Genomic DNA, 18,701 nt, shown 5'->3' on the forward strand with positions numbered 1-18,701 from the left:
GGAAAGTAGAATACATATAGATATCTTCACAATAGAGGAGAAGTATGCAGTGAACTAAGAGTGCTAAGAATGGGCATGCCCAATGTCATGGATTCTATAGATCAGAGTACCTTCTACCATTACAGTAAAGAATGGAATAAAGTTAAGAATCAAGATGAGAGAATTTGCCCAAAAAGACTATGACACTGAATATTTACATAAGGTTCAAGTTCTTAGTTCTTCACCATGGAAGAACAGCGTCTTTCCAGAGTGGCCTAGCTGTCGGCCTGAGATGACAGATAAGTTTCCTGATGTTGTAGGAATAATTTCCCAAGTCCATTCCCTCTAAAAGCTTATGATTCTGTACCTTCAGAGTAAAAACTTAACTCTGCACATTTCAACAGATAATGTTTTCCAATTGCGGCTGTATATCAAAATCCTCGGAGGAGCATTTTAAAAGTGAACATAAATACTCCAGACTACTGAACAAGATTGCGGAAGGTGACTGTTCAGTCATTTGTCTTTTTAGAAGACCTCTACAGCTTACTTCTTGTGCATTGAAGTTGAGATCCACACTTAAAGAATAAAACTGAACTTTAGAGACAGTTGTAATTGGACAGTGATACCTTGCTCCACACATTTCACTTTAAAGAAGGTATCAGTTAAATCTCCAAAAAGACTTTTAAAGGAGAATATATGAGGTATTAAGCAGACCAAAACAAATATCAAATATCCACTCAAAAAATCACTAATCTGATACAGATGTAGGTGACTTGAGAGTGAATAAAATTCCGTTAGAAAAAGAAGAAATGAAAAGTTTCTTGAAGCAGTAATGAAGTCAGAAAATGGTTCACAGGTATATATTAAAAAAGAGGCTTCATATTTAAATCTGTATTTGACATACAATATGACAACCTGACAAGTAGAAATGGATCTTGGGCTACAAAAGTTCAGTGAAATAATCTTTGTTACATTTAATCTGGACTAAAAACAACTTATGAAGCAGAAATTAAAATCTTCAGAAATAAAATTGATGGAGCAAAATGATTAAGTAAAATTTAATGATAAAAATGGATGTTTTCAGGGGACTCTGATGCATCACTGGTAACCAGTGATTTACTGAAATGTGCACAATAGTGTGTGGGATATGTAATAAGTGCTTAACAAACATTGAGTGAATGAATGAGTAGATGAATGAATAAATGAACAAACATCCAATGAACAACAAAAATTGTGCTTTACGTATCAAACTAGAAGCAAGGTGGAGATGGAAATAGATATGAACTTAAAATTTTTTTCTGGGGCTTTCCTGCTGGCGCAGTGGTTAAGAACCCACCTGCCAGTGCAGAGGACATGTGTTTGAGCCATGGTCTGGGAAGATCCCATATGCCGAGGAGCAACTAAGCCCGTGCACCACAACTACTGAGCCTGTGCTCTAGAGCCCGCGAGCCTCAACTACTGAAGCCTGCGCGCCTAGAGCCTGTGCTCTGCAACGAGAAGCCACCACAATAAGCCAGTGCACTGCCAAGTAGAATAGCCCCCGCTCGCCACAACTAGAGAAAGCCAGCATGGAGCAACGAAGACCCAATGCAGCCATAAATAAATAAACAAACAAACAATTTTCTGTATATTGAAATCAAGAAACAAAAGGATACCCCAGAGTCACTGTGAAGCACAATAAGTTACTGAATAAAGGCCAACCAAACAATGACACCTATAGCATCAGACTTACCCTACTCAACAATGCCTAATTCAATCTCAGCATTAATTATTTGCAATAACCAATCATTTTAATTATAAATATAATAGTCTCAAAACAAAATGAGTTGAAAAAATTAACTGAATATTGACTGAAATCACTCACTTTGGTAACACATTCTGTTCTACTTTTAATTTGGAAAGCTAGCACACAGAGCAGTGGTAGAAGAAATTAAATCTATTCTGCCTGGCACTTGGCTAATAGTGCGAAACTAAATACATTTTCAGAATAGTAAACCATATCTCCACTGGGGGACAAATCCAGTATTAGAGAAGCAGTTACAGCTTGGCTATTGACTGACTCTCCTGAAGCCCTGCTATATCAGTAGTAAAGCCAGAGAACTCTCACCACCCAAAGAAACCAACCAGTCAGTCCATTTCCTCCTACCTTCCTCCTTCCCCAAAGTAAGCCTGAAGGTTCTGTTGCTTCTTTTTTAACATGTGGTTGTTATCTATCCATTTTATTCAATTTTTACTGCCATAAAATTTAATTCCTTATGACCAGTAAACTAGCCTAAGTCTCAGCATCCTACGTGATATAGTCAGCACTATTTGGAGAAAAGCATTACTCTTTTCCACGTCTTTGATTATACAATTGCCCTTGCCTGCAAGACTCTTGGCCTCTCCTATTTCTTTCAGCTGTAATAGCCCAGGAGGCTGCACTAGTGCCACTCCTCTTGCTCTATCATTGCTTCCTCCCCTAATCTTCCATAATGGCATTAGTCAACACTAGTCACTCTTTCCACTGAACACCTGTGGCACATACCACACAATCCCTCATTTGACAAAACCTCAATTCAAATAGCATACTTAAAGGCTCTAGCACATTGCCTGAAACAAAGTAGCCAGCTGAAAAATGTCAGTTTTCCATTTCTTTATTTTCTATTTTACTATATGATGCAAATTATTTAATTCATCATTTTAGGTATATGTCCTATTTCCCCTCCTTGAGGACAGGGTCATTCATATTATATACCTCCTTGCCAATTATTGACCATACTCACAAACACGCTCCATAAATGCAAAACAGAAAAGAGCATATTTGCTGAATACCCAAAGGAAGTATAATGGATATTTAACTGTATATATTAATCAAAAGGTGAAACAATGATATTCTGATATTTTTTCCAATCTTTTGATTAATAACATAAAGAGAAAAAGGATAAAATTAAAATATTTACCACCCTGAAAGGACTACTTAATTTATCATTTCAAAGAAGCGACTGCAGAAGGAAAAAATCTCCAACTCATCCCAGGGAAATGAGCTGACAAATGCTTAATGTCTGTTAGGATTTGGAAAGATACTTGTATGGAGTTACAAACTGCAAGTGTGCAGAACTTTATCTGTTTGTCCTCTTTCTTTAAGGTGATAAACAGCCAAACTAATTTGATTTTTCCAGAATTTGCAAATTTTATAATGGATTGAAATCCTGAGGGAGCTAACACCAGATGGATGACTGTGTTATTCTAATTTCAGCTACCTTAGGGTTTAGCAAGCTGTCATTTTTAAGAAGCCAATCAATTTCTCATTTCAAGAAACAAGAAAAAACATTGAATATATCTATCCAGTGTCTGCTTTGAAACATCTTTTATATCAAAACATGGTTTTTGGTTATTTAAAGTAAATAGAGTGAAATTTTATAATAGCAAACCACTGTTCCACCAGCCAAAAAGTAAATGATAAAGGATAACAATCAACCAACAGGAAGCTACTTTATTTTCATCTGTGCTCTACAACGCCAGTGGATAGCTGTTCTGCTGGAGCCTTTAAAGAATTTAAATTCACATTCAGGGTTTATCTGTCTAGTTAATACATTCAACGAAGCCAACATCTGAGATCTCCCTCAGCATAATTTAGAAATATAACAGAGGGTAGTAAATGCATGCACACTGAGCAATCAGCCTTGTTGAGTATTTAAATAACATATACAACATAACGTTAATTTTAAATTATCTATAGAAAATACGACCCAATAGAACAATGTGCCAAAGAGAGCTGCAGAATTTGAAGACCATCATACTGAAGACGAGAGATACCCACTTTTTTTTTTTTTTTTTTTGCGGTACGCGGGCCTCTCACTGTTCTGGCCTCTCCCGTTGCAGAGCACAGGCTCTGGACGCGCAGGCTCAGCGGCCATGGCTCACAGGCCCAGCCGCTCCGCGGCATGTGGGATCTTCCCGGACTGGGGCACGAACCCGTGTCCCCTGCATCGGCAGGCAGACTCTCAACCACTGCGCCACCAGGGAAGCCCGATACCCACTTTGGCCATGCAAATCTCCATGATCACCACTTCTTGTTTCCTTTCTTACTCACAGACTTGATCATTAATCCCTGTATGTTTTTCACACTCTTTTTAAGGTTTGTTCATAAAGTTGTAATTTTCTTCACAGATGCTTCTCCTCAAAATTCTCTTGACAATTTTTCTTTTCTTCCCTCTGAGCCTCAGTTTCCTGATTTTAAATGTGATGAGTAGGCCTACTTCAGAGAGTACAGCTGACCCTTGAACAACACAAGGGTTAGGGCGCCAACCCCATGCAGGCAAAAATCCGAGTATAACTTTACAGCTGGCCCTCTCTATCCTCAGTTCGGCATCCAAGGATTCAACAAACCATGGATTGGTAGTACTGTAGTATGTATTTATTGAAAACAATCTGCCTGTAAGGGGACCTGCACAGTTCAAATCCATGTCGTTCAAGGGGCAACTGTAGTTACAGGGTTGAATGATATAATGCACATCAGGTGCCCCAGCACTCTATTTAATTCACAAGCAGTGGTCAATAGTTACCAATTCCCTTCGCCTACCTTAATTTCTGTTTAATTCTGCCTTGTATTTTCCTCTCATTTCTTTGCTTTCATTTTCTTAGGATCACTTTCATCCCTTTCCCAAATCTGCATTAGATGTCACTATGATCTAATTAGGTACATGTTCCTATGTATTTTTGTAAATCCCAATAGCTTTAGGATTGTTATACAAATGTACTGTGTAAATATGGACGCTATGTGACAGTATGGATATGTAATCCAATAAAAATATCTCCAATGCCATATTAAAGATAGAGGCATTTGAGACCTAATGAAATCATTTAAATTAGCCATATGCAATATAATAAATATCAAAATGGTAGTTTAATGTGAATGCAACAGGAGCACAGAGGAGGGACTTCTGACTGGGAATAAGAAGGTAGGTGACATTCTAGCTGCAACTTCACAGTGCAGTTGGACATTATCATATGGGTGCCATGGGGAGGAAAAGGTTTATCCAGAGGCAACAGTAGGAACAAAGGTTCAGTGATATGAATGCACAGGATGTATTTGGGCAGTGATGAATAACAAGAGATAAAAAAATTAGTCTGAGCCAGACTGAAAATGTATCTTTAAAATTTTTTTTCTTTTTATGGAGATTTGACACATTGTGTCTAACTTGAATAAATAACACATATTTGAAGGATGGTTTCTTTAGCAAACAGAAAAGTCATGTTACCCTTATGAGGAAGAGCGGCAATATCCCATGATGATCTATTATCATGAGCCTATGCTACCTCTCTGCTTTTTCTTCACTGTGTCTTCATTTACTGAGCCCCAGGCACTGGATATTCACCTTTGGGAAATTTTAGTTCTTCACCCTTTACACAGTTACTAAATTCATTGTCCTAAGGCACAAGATGAATCAATGCTCAGAAATCTTAAATGTTTTAATTTGAACAGACAATAGAGTAAACCAACTGGTTGACACAGTATACAAAGCTTTTATCCTTCATTCTTCTATCCATTTTTTCCTTCATTTTTTATTTATTTATTTATTTTGCGGTATGCAGGCCTCTCACTGTTGTGGCCTTTCCTGTTGCAGAGCACAGGCTCCGGACGCGCAGGCTCAGCGGCCATGGCTCACAGGCCCAGCCGCTCCGCGGCACGTGGGATCTTCCCGGACCGGGGCATGAACCCGTGTCCCCTGCATCGGCAGGCAGACTCTCAACCACTGCGCCACCAGGGAAGCCCCATTTTTTCCTTTATTTGTCAAACATTTATTGGCACTGTTACTCTAGGTGCAGAGGATACGACAGGTAAGACAAGGAAACTACCTTACAGGAGTGTGCTGTCACGTGATTCTGACATTAAGTCAGACTTAAGTCTGACATTAAGTCAGAATATGAGAAAAACATGACAAAGAGATGTGTATTGGCTTTATATACTAAGCTGATGATTTAGTAATTTGTATTTTCAGCCCTACCTTCTCCCTAAGTTCCAGATTCAAACAGCCAACATGTACAGAGCATGTCTACTTAAATGTGTAATAAGTATTGGAAACATAACATAAAAGCAAGCTCCTAATCTCCTCTCTGAAACCTATTCTTTACCCATTCTTCGCTATCTCAGTGTTTGGTAATCCCATCCTTCCAGTGGCTCAGATCAATAACTTGGGTCTTTTGACTCCTTTCTCTCCCACCCCATATTCAGTCTGTTACTCAATTCTGTTGGTCCTATTTTCAATATATACCTAGAATCCAAGTACTTCTAACTCCACTGACATCCTCATCCAAGCCACTGCCATTTCATCTTTTCAATAGCCTCCTAACTCATCTCCCTGCTTTAGCCCTTTGTTCTTCAGTCTTTTCCTGATACAGCAGCAATAGTGATCTTTTAAAAATATAAATCAGAGCATGTCACTCCTGTGTTCAAGACCTTGCAATGACTTTAAAAACCCTAGATCAGGGAGTTCCCCAGCAGTCCAGTAGTTAAGACTCCGTGCTTTCATTGCCGAGGGCACAGGTTCAATCCCTGGTTGGGGAGCTAAGATCCCACAAGCCACGCAGTGTGGCCAAAAGAAAAAAAAAAAGAAAAAACAAAAAACCTATATCATCCTCTCTTCTCTAACTTCAACACCAACAATCCTTCCCCCTTACTCCTTCTGAGCTGTACTAATCTCCTTCCTAGTCACTTGCTGGAAGTCTCTCCCTCTGGAAACATCCATGTATCTTGCTCCCAATTTCTGCTGGTCTGAACACTATTTAACACTGGAACCGCCACCCCCAACTAGCACTTCCTAGACCCCTTCCCTGCTCTGCATTTCTCACTTACCACCATACCACTTGACATACTGAATCTTTTTACTTATTTATTGTTTGTCTTCCAATCAGAAGGTAAACTCTGTAAAGGCAAGATTTTTTTCTCTTTTGTCCACTGATGTGTCCAAGTGCTTACAGCAGTTCTATTATACAGCAGAGGAAAATATCCATTTGTTGAATAAATGAATGTGTATTTGGAGAAGAGAGGGTGAGGTTGGCAATGCTAATAGTTTAGTGCCCCTGAAAAACAAATATGAGGCGTGGAGAGAAAGGGATGATGCTAGAGAAGAAAGGAGAAGAGTAACATAAGGCCTTGGGTACTATGATAATAAGATTAAACTGTATGCAGTGGTCAATGGTAAGCTTCTAAGAGGTAGAGGAAAGAGCGGGTCAGATTTACACTTCACAGGTCACTCTGAAAGCAGCATAAAGAATACCTCTGAAAAGAAATGAGACTCCAGTTAGAGACATCAGGTAAAGAGAATGTTGTAATAACCTAGGCAAAAAGTAATGGTGGCCTAAACTAACATAAAGAAGAGTAGAGATAGATATAAGTAGATAAATTTGAGCTATATTAAGAACACAGAATACAGTTTGGTGACTGGGGGGGGAACCTGGCTTAGATGGACAGATGATTGCACTGCCCACAAAAATAGACAGTGTAGGAGGAGGATGTATCTCAGTGACGTATGAGAAGGTGGACATTTTGAGCTTGAGGGTTCTTTAGCACATCCAGGTGATGTTTACCAATTAAGCATCTGGAAATATGAGAATGAAGCTTATAGATCTTTGCGTAGAAGAGTTATATTTAGAAGTTATCAATATATAAGGTGGGTAGAACAGTACAAGCAGATGAGATCACTAGGAAATCATCTCCTAGTGGATAAAAACAGAAGAGTGAAAGACATTGGAAGATACTGCCTTAAGGAAAAACAATTTTTAATGGGTAGACAGAAAAAAAAAAAAAAAAGCTCAAAAACGAAGCTAGAAAGTTACAAGGAAACCCAGACATTTGCACAGAAGAAACTGAAAGATATCCGGAATGTATATGGCACAAAGGGAGAGATTTTTTAGGGTGAAAAAACCTTGTGCATATTTGTGTCTAATTACACTCCTCTATGAAACATTATCTATTTGCACATTGAGCACTTTCCAAAATACAAAAATGTTTAAACTGTACCTGTATATTCCACTGAGGGGAAGTAGCATTCAGGTGGGCTTTCAGAGAGATGAAGGACAAATTTTTCAAGTAATTCTACTAAAGCTGTAATAAACAAGAGAATAATTAGGATGTTAAAGTCATCAGAGCTTCTTCACAGTTATGCTCTTAGGGGGGCCAATTCAAAACATTATTTTAATATTCATAACAATGTTTCCAATGTAAACTAAATTTTAATAGCTTCACTGAGAACCTATTCAATGTAAAACTGGAAAAGAATCATCTGTTATCTTTAGATCCTCTAAGGATTACTTCAGAATTTGCTAAATGATTTCAATTCAGAAAAAAATCACAAACTAGGCTATAATATCTTACCATCATCATTCACACATGCAGAAAAAAAATCATGTGAGCTCCAAGACCAGAATCAATGCATAGCTCACATCCCTTTCAAAGCAGGACATATTATATGTTTTATGTACTTTGCAACAGACAGTATCTGTTCAAGGCAAGCAGATCAAAAGTAGGCTTGTCAGGGGTTGGGGAGAGAGAAGGATGAACAGGCAGAGCACAGACGTTTTACGCCAGTGAAACTCTTCTGTAAGACACTACAATGGTGGATACGTGTCATTACTATGACATTTGTCAAAATTCATAGAATGTGAAACATCAAGAGTGAACCCTAATGTAAACTTTGGACTCCTGATGATAATGATATGTCAGTGTAGGTTCATCAGTTGTAACAACTGTACCCCTCTGGCGTGAGACGTTGATAGTGGGGGGAGGGGTTGTACATATGTAAGGATAGAACGTATGTGAGAACTTTCTGTACTTTCCACTCAACTTTGCTGTGAATCTAAAACTGCTCTAAGTTTATTAATTTAAAGAAAAGTTGAAAAGATGCCTGTCAATGTAATAGTATATAAATAATGCCATAGTATTTGCATATATTACTTCCCAAATAGATATAACCAGGTGGATTATAATTAATATGCAATCTAGAATTATTTTTGCTGGAAAGAAATATATCTGGAGGGTAACTGATATGCTTACACTTACAGAAAGTAAGTTTTAGTCACCTTTTAAAATTGTGCCCTAGTTATATTCAGGATTCTGACTATGGCCTGTATTAACTGAATGCACCCTTTTTCACATCCAAGTGCATTTTAAAGATATAATTCATGAAGGAAAATTAGTGTTCAACATGTCAAAAATGTAAAGTCAAAGAAGAATAACATATGCTTTCCAACAACTATAGGTCTAACAAGCTACATCTCATGATATAGCTTGAGCTATATCTCAAGATAAAAATGAATTTTTTTATTCATGGAACTCTATTCATATTCTGATTTCAAGTTGAAATGAATATTTAAAAGTATGAAAATGCAATAGTCGAGGATCAGAAAGGACACCAGTATTGTAGATTATTGAAACTTATATTTGTTTAGATTGGTTCTATCTTCACATACATAGGCACAAATTCTCCCACTCTTAGAGAAATCTTTCAAAAGTTTTTTTCTATGAACCTATATGTAAATAATGGCCCTTAGGTGAGAGCTTTCAACTTCTACATGTTTGTTTATAAGTCACCTAATGCTGTCTCTTGAGATTATAATTTTTCAGAAAGAGTGTGTCGATGAAATTTAGATGCAATCATTCCTAATAAGGTGTGAGATATACATTAGTAACAAAGATTATATAAAAATTTTAAGTGGAAATGTCCATTTAAAGCTCAACTATAATTATTCTCATTTTAGCACAACCATATGTTTGTTACAAATTATGGATTTAAGCAAAGTGGCTGAGTTAATGGGAAAAGTCACAGCACACTGCTGAACAGTTATTTGAATCCAATGCCTGAAATCAGGTTTAGCCATCAGACAGCTAAACATATGTTAGTGAAGACAAAATACACATCTTTGAAGCTGCTAAAACACAATATGATTTGAAACTTAAGAGTCACCAGACTAACTGCAGACTTTGCAAAGCATACTACTTTCCAGCAAGCACTGATCTTGAAATATGAAATTATGTTATTAGATCAATATATTGGAGGCTTATAAAGTAATTCTATGCATCCTATATAAGGATGACATCACTGAACTACCTAGAGAAGGTTCTGAATTTCTGCTGATTCCAATATTTTTGCTTTTCCCAGCAACCCATATGAACAGCACTATGCACTTCCAAATATTTTGAGGGATAAGCTAAGCCATGGAACAATGTTAAAAACGAATCCATATATGGTAATTGAAGCCATGGCTACAATTTACTGGTATCATCTTTCTAACTAACCAAATGTAAGTGTAGCTAAACTGCATAATTACTACAGTGGCTGTCTCAGTATGACTGTCAATTCACTAAAAATTCCATTATCTGTGACTCAAGGAAATTAATTCACATAAAACATTTCTTAACTTCAAGAGTAAATTAACTCCAGGATATTACTATCCAGAAAGTAAACCTCAGAATATTGTTTTAAATGGATTTTTATTTTAAATGACAGACCTGGAATTTCAAAAGGACTTTAAATTAGGAGATGTCCTTTTAATTATACTTATTCCCTAGGGTTGGACTATGACATTAGTAGACTATGAAACCAAGGTTTATAATACGTATATAATAAAAGAGGACACGGGTTTTACTGATGAGGAAAAACTGAAGGCAGCTTATTCAGGGATACTTGGATATTGACTGTTTTCCCCCTTGGCATTGCCATCACAACAGCAGCTGGTTCCAAAAAGTTCAATGTTTGAAAACATACAAAATTTCTCCAGGATTCACTCTTTAATTCTTTCATCTTTTATCACTGCTGGCACATCACCAGATCACAAGACAATTACATTATGCGTGCAATTTTTTCCCAATCACCATCCTTCATGTAACCACCAGATGTTTGTTCCTGAACACTTCAGTATTCAGAACTTACAATTCTCATCTCTCTACCCTCCATGAAGTCAGAACTCTACTAATGTGTTTCAAGCACTTTACAATCTCACCACATCCAACTATGTTCACTTTTTATACAAATTATAAGCACAGACTATTTTTCTCAATGTTCTCAAGTAGTTTATATTCATTCCTTGTTTTTAAAAGAAAGTTTGTACAATTATAGATGAACAGGAGGTTGCAGGCACATGACAGAGGTAGAAAAATTCCTTTATTCCTTTATTTAGGGTAGGTCTGCTGGTGACATATTTTTCACCTGAGAATGTATTGATTTCCTCAATGCTACTGAAGGCTACTTTCAAAAAACACAGAGCTCAGGTTGACAGTTCTTTGCCTTCAGCTCTTGAATAATGTCATGCCACTTCCTCTGTCCTCCATCTTTTCTGGGGAGAAGTCCACTGTCATTTGCATTGATTTTCCCTTGTAGCTATGGTGTTGTTTCTCCCTCTCTGCTTTCAAGATTTGTCTTAAATTTTCAGAAGTTTGACTATACAGTTGACCTTTGAACAACAAGGGCGGATTGGGGTGCCAACCCCCTGCACAGTCAAAAATCATGTATTGGGTTGGCCAAAAGTTTCCTTCGGTTTTTAAAGTAAAAATAAGATACATTTTTCATTTTCACCAAGAACTTTATTGAGCAACATATTCACCATTTTGTTCCCCTACCGTCTGCCATTTTTCAGGCAGCTTCATAATTCCATCTTCCCCAAACTTTTTATCTTTTTGAGCAAAGAACTCTTCCATGTGCCTTTTACAGTCTGCCAGGGAATTGAAAATTGATCCATGAAGAGAATTTTGTAAAGACCAAAACAAATGGAAATCTGAAGGTGCAATGTCTGGTGAATATGGAGGATGAAGCAGAACTTCCCAGCCAAGCTGTTAACAGTTTTGCCTGATCATCAAAGAAACATGCAGTCTTGCATTACCCTGATGGAAAATTATGTATTTTCCGTTGACTAATTCCAGATGCTTTTCTTTGAGCGCTGCTTTCAGTTGGTCTAAATTGGGAGCAGTACTTGTTGGAATCGTTTGGTTTTCTGGAAGAAGTTCATAATAGAGGACTCCCTTCCAATCCCACCATATACACAACATCACCTTCTTTGGATGAAGACCAGCCTTTGGTGTGGTTGGTGGTGGTTCATTTTGCTTGCCCCACGATCTCTTCCGTTCCACATTATTGTACAGTGTCCACTTTTCATTGCCCATGACAATTTGTTTTAAAAACAGAATGTTTTCATTACATTTAAGTAGAGAAGCTCACGTGGAAATACTGTCAAGAAGGCTTTTTTCGCTTATGTGGAACGCAAACATCAAAGCGATTCACATAACCAAGCTGGTGCAAATGATTTTCAACGCCTGATTTGGATATTTTGACTATGTCGGCTATCTCCCGTGTGGTATAACATTGATTGTTCTCAATTAATGTCTTGATTTGATCGCTATCAACTTCAGCTGGGCTACCAGACCCTAGAGCATCGTCCAGAAAAACATCTCCAGCATGAAACATCGCAAACCACTTTTGACACATTCGATCGGTCACAGCACCTTCTCCATACACTGTACAAATCTTTGTTTGCATTTTGGTTGGGTTTTTACCTTTTGTGAAATAAAGCCGAAGATGTGGCTTTTTTCTTTCATCTTCAATATGAAAATGGCTACACAAAAATTCATCAATTTTGATAAGTTTTGTTTTTAAATGCACGCTGATGTGACAGCTGTCACAATACAGTCTAACAAAATTGTTTCGAATGAAGTTAAAGACAACTAAGTGCCACTGGAGCTATCTTATGGAAAAAACCAAACAAACTTTTTGGCCAACCCAATATAATTTATAGTCAGCCCTCCTTATCCTCATTCACAGATTCAACCAACCTCAGATCATCTAGTACTGTATTTACTACTGAAAAAAGTCTGTGTATAAGTAGACCTACACAGTTCAACCTTGTGTTGTTTAAGGGTCAACTGTATTGTGTCTTGGTGTGGACTTCTTTGGGTTTTTGGTCTTTGAGGTTCTAGAATCCACAGGCTTAGGTCTTTTGCCAAATTTGGAAAGTTTTCAGCCATCATTTTTTCAAATACATTTGTAGCTCCAACCTCTTTCCATGACTCCAATGATGCAAATGTTAGATCTTCTGTTATGGTTCCACAGGACTTTTGGATTCAATCTTTTTTAAAAATTTTTCCGTCTATTTCCTCTCTTAATATCTTCAAGTTCACTGATTCTTTCCTCTGTCCCCTCTATTTTATTGTTGAGCCCATCCATTGAGCTTTCTATTTTGGGAATGGAATTCTTCAGTTCTAAAATTTCCTTTTGGGTTTTCTTTATATATTTCTTTGCTGACACTTTGTATTTTAAAATTTGTTTCATGTGTGAAACAAATACATGTGTGGAGGGGAAGGAGAGACGGTGGCCTTATTACCATTGGGTGATGGTGAAATTCCTAACTCTCTACCTAGGTCTCCTCCGATACCATCTTACCAGGGAGAGGCAGGGGTGCCTCATTACTGGCAGCTGAGAACAGAAGTCCAGGCTGAACCCCAAGTCTTGTTGGCAATATTTTCTAAAGTGGTGTTTGTCTGGATTAAAGTGGTCACTATCTACAAATTTTGCCTTGGTAGACTGCCCTTTTCCTGGTCCTTTGGTTAGAGAGAGCAGGCTGTATAGCTTTGCTTTTACCGTTTCTCCTAGGGTTGTGCCTGTCCTTTTTTTTTTTTTTTTAGTATTTTTGTATATTTTTTAGTATATTTTGGGAGCAACTGTAGACTTCGGTTTTGCTTTCTGCAGCTAATTTGCTTCTGGTCTCATGTTTATATTAGGTCAGTATTTGGAATTTATTATAATTGGTAGATATGCTTATTGATTTGGCTGCTCTCTTCCTTTTTTTTTAATATAGAGATATATATTTTTCCTTTTTCTCTTTTTGTCAGTGTGTATGTGTATGCTTCTTTGTGTGATGTTGCCTGTATAGCTTTGCTTTTTACAGTTTCTCCTAGGGTTGTGACTGTCCTTTTTTTTTTTAAGTATAATTTTTAGCGCTTCTTATTGTTGTATCTGTTTTTTCTTTGGTTGCTTCCTTCTTTCTTTTTTTATTACTTAAATTTTTATTTTAATAACTTTATTTTTATTTTTTCTTTCTTTCTTTCTTTCTCCCTTTTCTTCTGAGTTGTGTGGCTGGCAGGGTCTTCGTACTCTGGCCAGGTGTCAGGCATGTGCCTCTGAGGTGACAGAGCCGAGATCAGGACACTGGACCACCAGAGACCTCCCAGCTCCATATAATATCAAATGGTGAAAGCTCTCCCAGCAATATCCATCTCAATGCTAAGACCCAGCTCCACTCAAAGACCAGCAAGCTACAGTGCTGGACATCCTATGCCAAATAACTAGCAAGACAGGAACATGACCCCACCCATTAGCAGAGAGGTTGCCTAAAATCATTATAAGGTCAAAGACACCCCAAAACACACTACTGGACATGAGCCAGATGACCAGAAAGACAAGATCCAGCCTCATCCACCAGAACAGAGGCACCAGTCCCCTCCACCAGGAAGCCTATACAACCCACCAAACAAACCTTAGCCACTGGGGGCACACACCAAAAACAATGGGAAATACAAACCTGCAGCCTGAGAAACAAGACCCCAAACACAGTAAGATAAGCAAAATGAGAAGACAGAGAAATAAACAGCACATGAAGGAGCAGGGTAAAAACCCACCAGACCAAACAAATGAAGAAGACATAGGCAGTCTACCTGAAAAAGAATTCAGAGTAATGATAGTGAAGATGATCCAAAATCGTGTAAATAGAATGGAGGAAATACAAGAAATGTTTAACAAGGACCTAGAAGAACTAAAGAGCAAACAAACAATGATGAACAACACAATAAATGAAATTAAAAATTCTCTATGAGTCAAAGGAAGAATAACTGAGGCAGAAGGACAGATAAGTGACCTGGAATATAAAATAGTGGAAATAACTACCACAGAACAGAATAAAGAAAAAAGAATGAAAAGAATTGAGGACAGGCTCAGAGACCTCTGGGACAACATTAAACGCACCAACATTTGAATAATAGGGGTCCCAGAAGAAGAAGAGAAAAAGAAAGGGACTAGAAAATATATGAAGAGATTATAGTTGAAAACTTCCCTCACATGGGAAAGGAAATGGTCAACAAAGTCCAGGAAGTGGAGAGAGTCCCATACAGGATAAATCCAAGGAGAAACACGCCAAGGCACATATTAATCAGACTATCAAAACTTAAATACAAAGAAAAAATATTAAAAGCAGCAAGGGGAAAACAACAAATAACATACAGGGAGTCCACAAAAGGTTAACAGCTTATCTTTCAGGAGAAACTCTGCAAGCCAGAGGGAGTGGCAAGACATATAACAAGTGATGAAAGGGAAAAACCTGCAACCAAGAATACTCTACCCAGCAAGGATCTCATTCAGATTCGACAGTGAAATTAAAACCTTTACAGACAAGCAAATTCTAAGAGAATGCAGCACCACCAAACCAGCTTTAAAACAAATGCTAAAGAAACTTCTCTAGGCAGGAAACACAAGAGAAGGAAAAGACCTATAATAACGAACCCAAAACAGTGAAGAAAATGGTAACAGGAACATACGTGTCGATAACTACGTTACATGTAAATGGGTTAAATGCTCCAACCAAAAGACATAGACTGGCTGAATGGATACAAAAACAAGACCCATATATATGCTGTCTACAAGAGACCCACTTCAGAGCTAGGAACACATACACAAAGTACGGGGAAGGAAAAAGATATTCCATGCAAATGGAAATCAAAAGAAAGCTGGAGTAGCAATTCTCTTATCAGACAAAATAGACTTTAAAACAAAGACTAGGGCTTCCCTGGTGGGGCAGTGGTTGAGAGTCCACCTGCCAATGCAGGGGACACGGGTTCATGCCCCGGTCTGGGAAGATCCCACGTGCTGCAGAGCGGCTGGGCCTGTGAGCCATGGCTGCTGAGCCTGCACATCTGGAGTCTGTGCTCCGCAATGGGAGAGGCCACAACAGTGAGAGGCCTGCGTACCGCAAAAAAAAAACCCCGCCCAAAATCCCCCCAAAAAACAAAAAAACCCAAAGACTATTACAAGAGACAAACAAGGACACTACATAATGATAAAGGGATCAATCGAAGAAGAAGAAATAACAATCGTACATCTTTATGCACCCAACATAGGAGCACCTCAATACATAAGGCAAATAATAACAGCCATAAAAGGGGAAATCGACAGTAACACAATCATAGTAGGGGACTTCAACAACCCACTTTCACCATTGGACAGATCATGCAAAATGAAACAAAATAAGGAAACACAAGCTTTAAATGATACATTAAACAAGATAGGCTTAATTGATATTTATAGGACATTGCATCCAAAAACAACAGACTACACTTTCTTCTCAAGTGCTCATGGAACATTCTCCAGAATAGATCATATCTTGGATCACAAATCAAGCCTTGGTAAATTTAAGAAAAGTGAAATTGTATCAAGTATCTTTTCTGACCACAACGCTATGAGACTGCATATCAATTACAGGAAAAAATCTATAAAAAATACAAATACATGGAGGCTAATCAATACACTACTAAATAACCAAGAGATCACTAAGAAATCAAAGAGGAAATCGAAAAATACCTAGAAACAAATTACAATGGAAACACGATGACCCAACACCTATGGGACGCAGCAAAAGCACTTCTAAGAGGGAAGTTTATAGCAATACAATCATACTGCAAGAAACAAAAAGCATCTCAAGTAAACAACCTAACCTTACACCTAAAGCAATTAGAGAAAGCAGAACAAAAAAACCCCCAAAGTTAGCAGAAGGAAAGAAATCATAAAGCTCAGATCAGAAGTAAATGAAAAAGAAATGAAGGAAACAATAGCAAAGATCAATAAAACTAAATGCTGGTTCTTTGAGAAGATAAACAAAATTGATAAACGATCAGCCAGAACTCATCAAGAAAAAAAGGGAGAGGACTCAAATCAACAGACTTAGAAATGAAAAAGGAGAAGTAACAACTGACACTGCAAAAATACAAAGCATCATGAGAGATTACTGCAAGCAACTCTATGCCAATAAAATGGACAACCTGGAAGAAATGGACACATTCTTAGTGAAGCACAACCTTCCGAGACTGAAACAGGAAGAAACAGGAAATTAAACACACCAATCACAAGCACAGAAATTGAGACTGTGATCAAAAATCTTCCAACAAACAAAAGCCCAGGACCAGATGGCTTCACAGGTGAATTCTATTAAACATTTAGAGACGAGCTAACACCTATCCTTCTCAAACTCTTCCAAAATATAGCAGAGGGAAGAACACTCCCAAACTCATTTTACAAGGCCACCATCACCCTGATACCAAAACCAGACAAAGATGTCACATAGAAAGAAAACTACAGGCCAATATCAGTGATGAACATAGATGTAAAAATCCTCAACAAAATACTAGCAAACAGAATCCAACAGCACATTAAAAGGATCATACACCCTGATCAAGTGGGGTTTATCCCAGGAATGCAAGGATTCCTCAATATACACAAATCAATCAATGTGATACACCATATTAACAAACTGAAGGAGAAAAACCATATGATCATCTCAATAGATGCAGAAAAAACTTTAGACAAAATTCAACACCATTTATGATAAAAACCCTCCAGAAAGTAGGCAGAGAGGGAACTTTCCTCAACATAATAAAGGCCATATATGACAAACCCACAGCCAACATCATCCTCAATGGTGAAAAACTGAAACCATTTCCCCTAAGACCAGGAACAAGACAAGGTTTCCCACTCTCACCACTACTATTCAACATGGGATCTAATGAAACTTGGAAGCCTTTGCACAGCAAAGGAAACCATAAACAAGACGAAAAGACAACCTTCAGAATGGGAGAAAATATTTGCAAATGAAGCAACTGACAAAGGATTAATCTCCAAATATACAAGCAGTTCATGCAGCTCAATATCAAAAAAGCCAACAACTCAATTCAAAAATGCACAGAAGACCTAAATAGACATCTCTCCAAAGAAGACATACAGATTTCCAACAGACACATGAAAGGATGCTCAACACCACTAATCATCAGAGAAATGCAAATCAAAACTACAATGAGGTATCACCTCACACCAGTCAGAATGGCCATCATCAAAAAAATCTACAAAAACAAACACTGGAGAGGGTGTGGAGAAAAGGGAACCCTCTTGCACTGCTGGTGGAAATGTAAATTGATACAGTCACTCTGGAGAACAGTATGGAGGTTCCTTAAAGAACTAAATATAAAACTACCATACGACCCAGCAATCCCACTACTGGGCATACACCCTGAGCAAACCATAATTCAAAAAGAGTCATGTATCTACACATACATATAGGTGATTCACTTTGTTATAAAGCAGAAACTAACACACCATTGTAAAACAATTATATTCCAATAAAGATGTCTAAAAAAAAAAAAACCCAAGTTGAACCAGATTATAGAGCCAGATGTACATGTGCACGCACACAGACAAATAAGCATGCCTGCCTTACAAAAGCATTTATTTGTTTAGTATTTCTGCAGCTTACCCCCCAAATTAGTTCATCTTAGCTTATAGACAGAAAACAAGTATGCTATGAGACTGGAGATATTAAAAACTTTTATCATCTTCTATCTCAATCAGTATTACGCTCACCTGGGTTTACTTAATAAATGTTGTTTGCCTCCCACGTGGAAAATATTAGGTAGTAAAGAGAAGGTGCAAAGAGGTAGT

General features: G+C 37.7%; 1 protein-coding gene across 4 annotated transcripts in view; it reads right to left on the bottom strand.

Annotated features, from left to right (window-relative positions):
* The window catches only part of TBC1D32 (TBC1 domain family member 32), a 182,397-nt gene that overhangs the window by 38,550 nt on the left and 125,146 nt on the right, over nt 1–18,701 (bottom strand). For all 4 annotated transcript variants that reach the window (XM_079939019.1, XM_079939017.1, XM_079939018.1 and 1 more), the window contains one exon: nt 7,982–8,065. In XM_079939019.1, the coding sequence (XP_079795145.1) occupies nt 7,982–8,065 (84 nt within the window). The remainder of the gene's footprint in view (nt 1–7,981; nt 8,066–18,701) is intronic.

This window comes from Stenella coeruleoalba (genome assembly GCF_951394435.1).
Source record: "Stenella coeruleoalba genome assembly, chromosome: 12".
In the NCBI taxonomy this organism is placed as follows: Eukaryota; Metazoa; Chordata; class Mammalia; order Artiodactyla; family Delphinidae; genus Stenella; species Stenella coeruleoalba.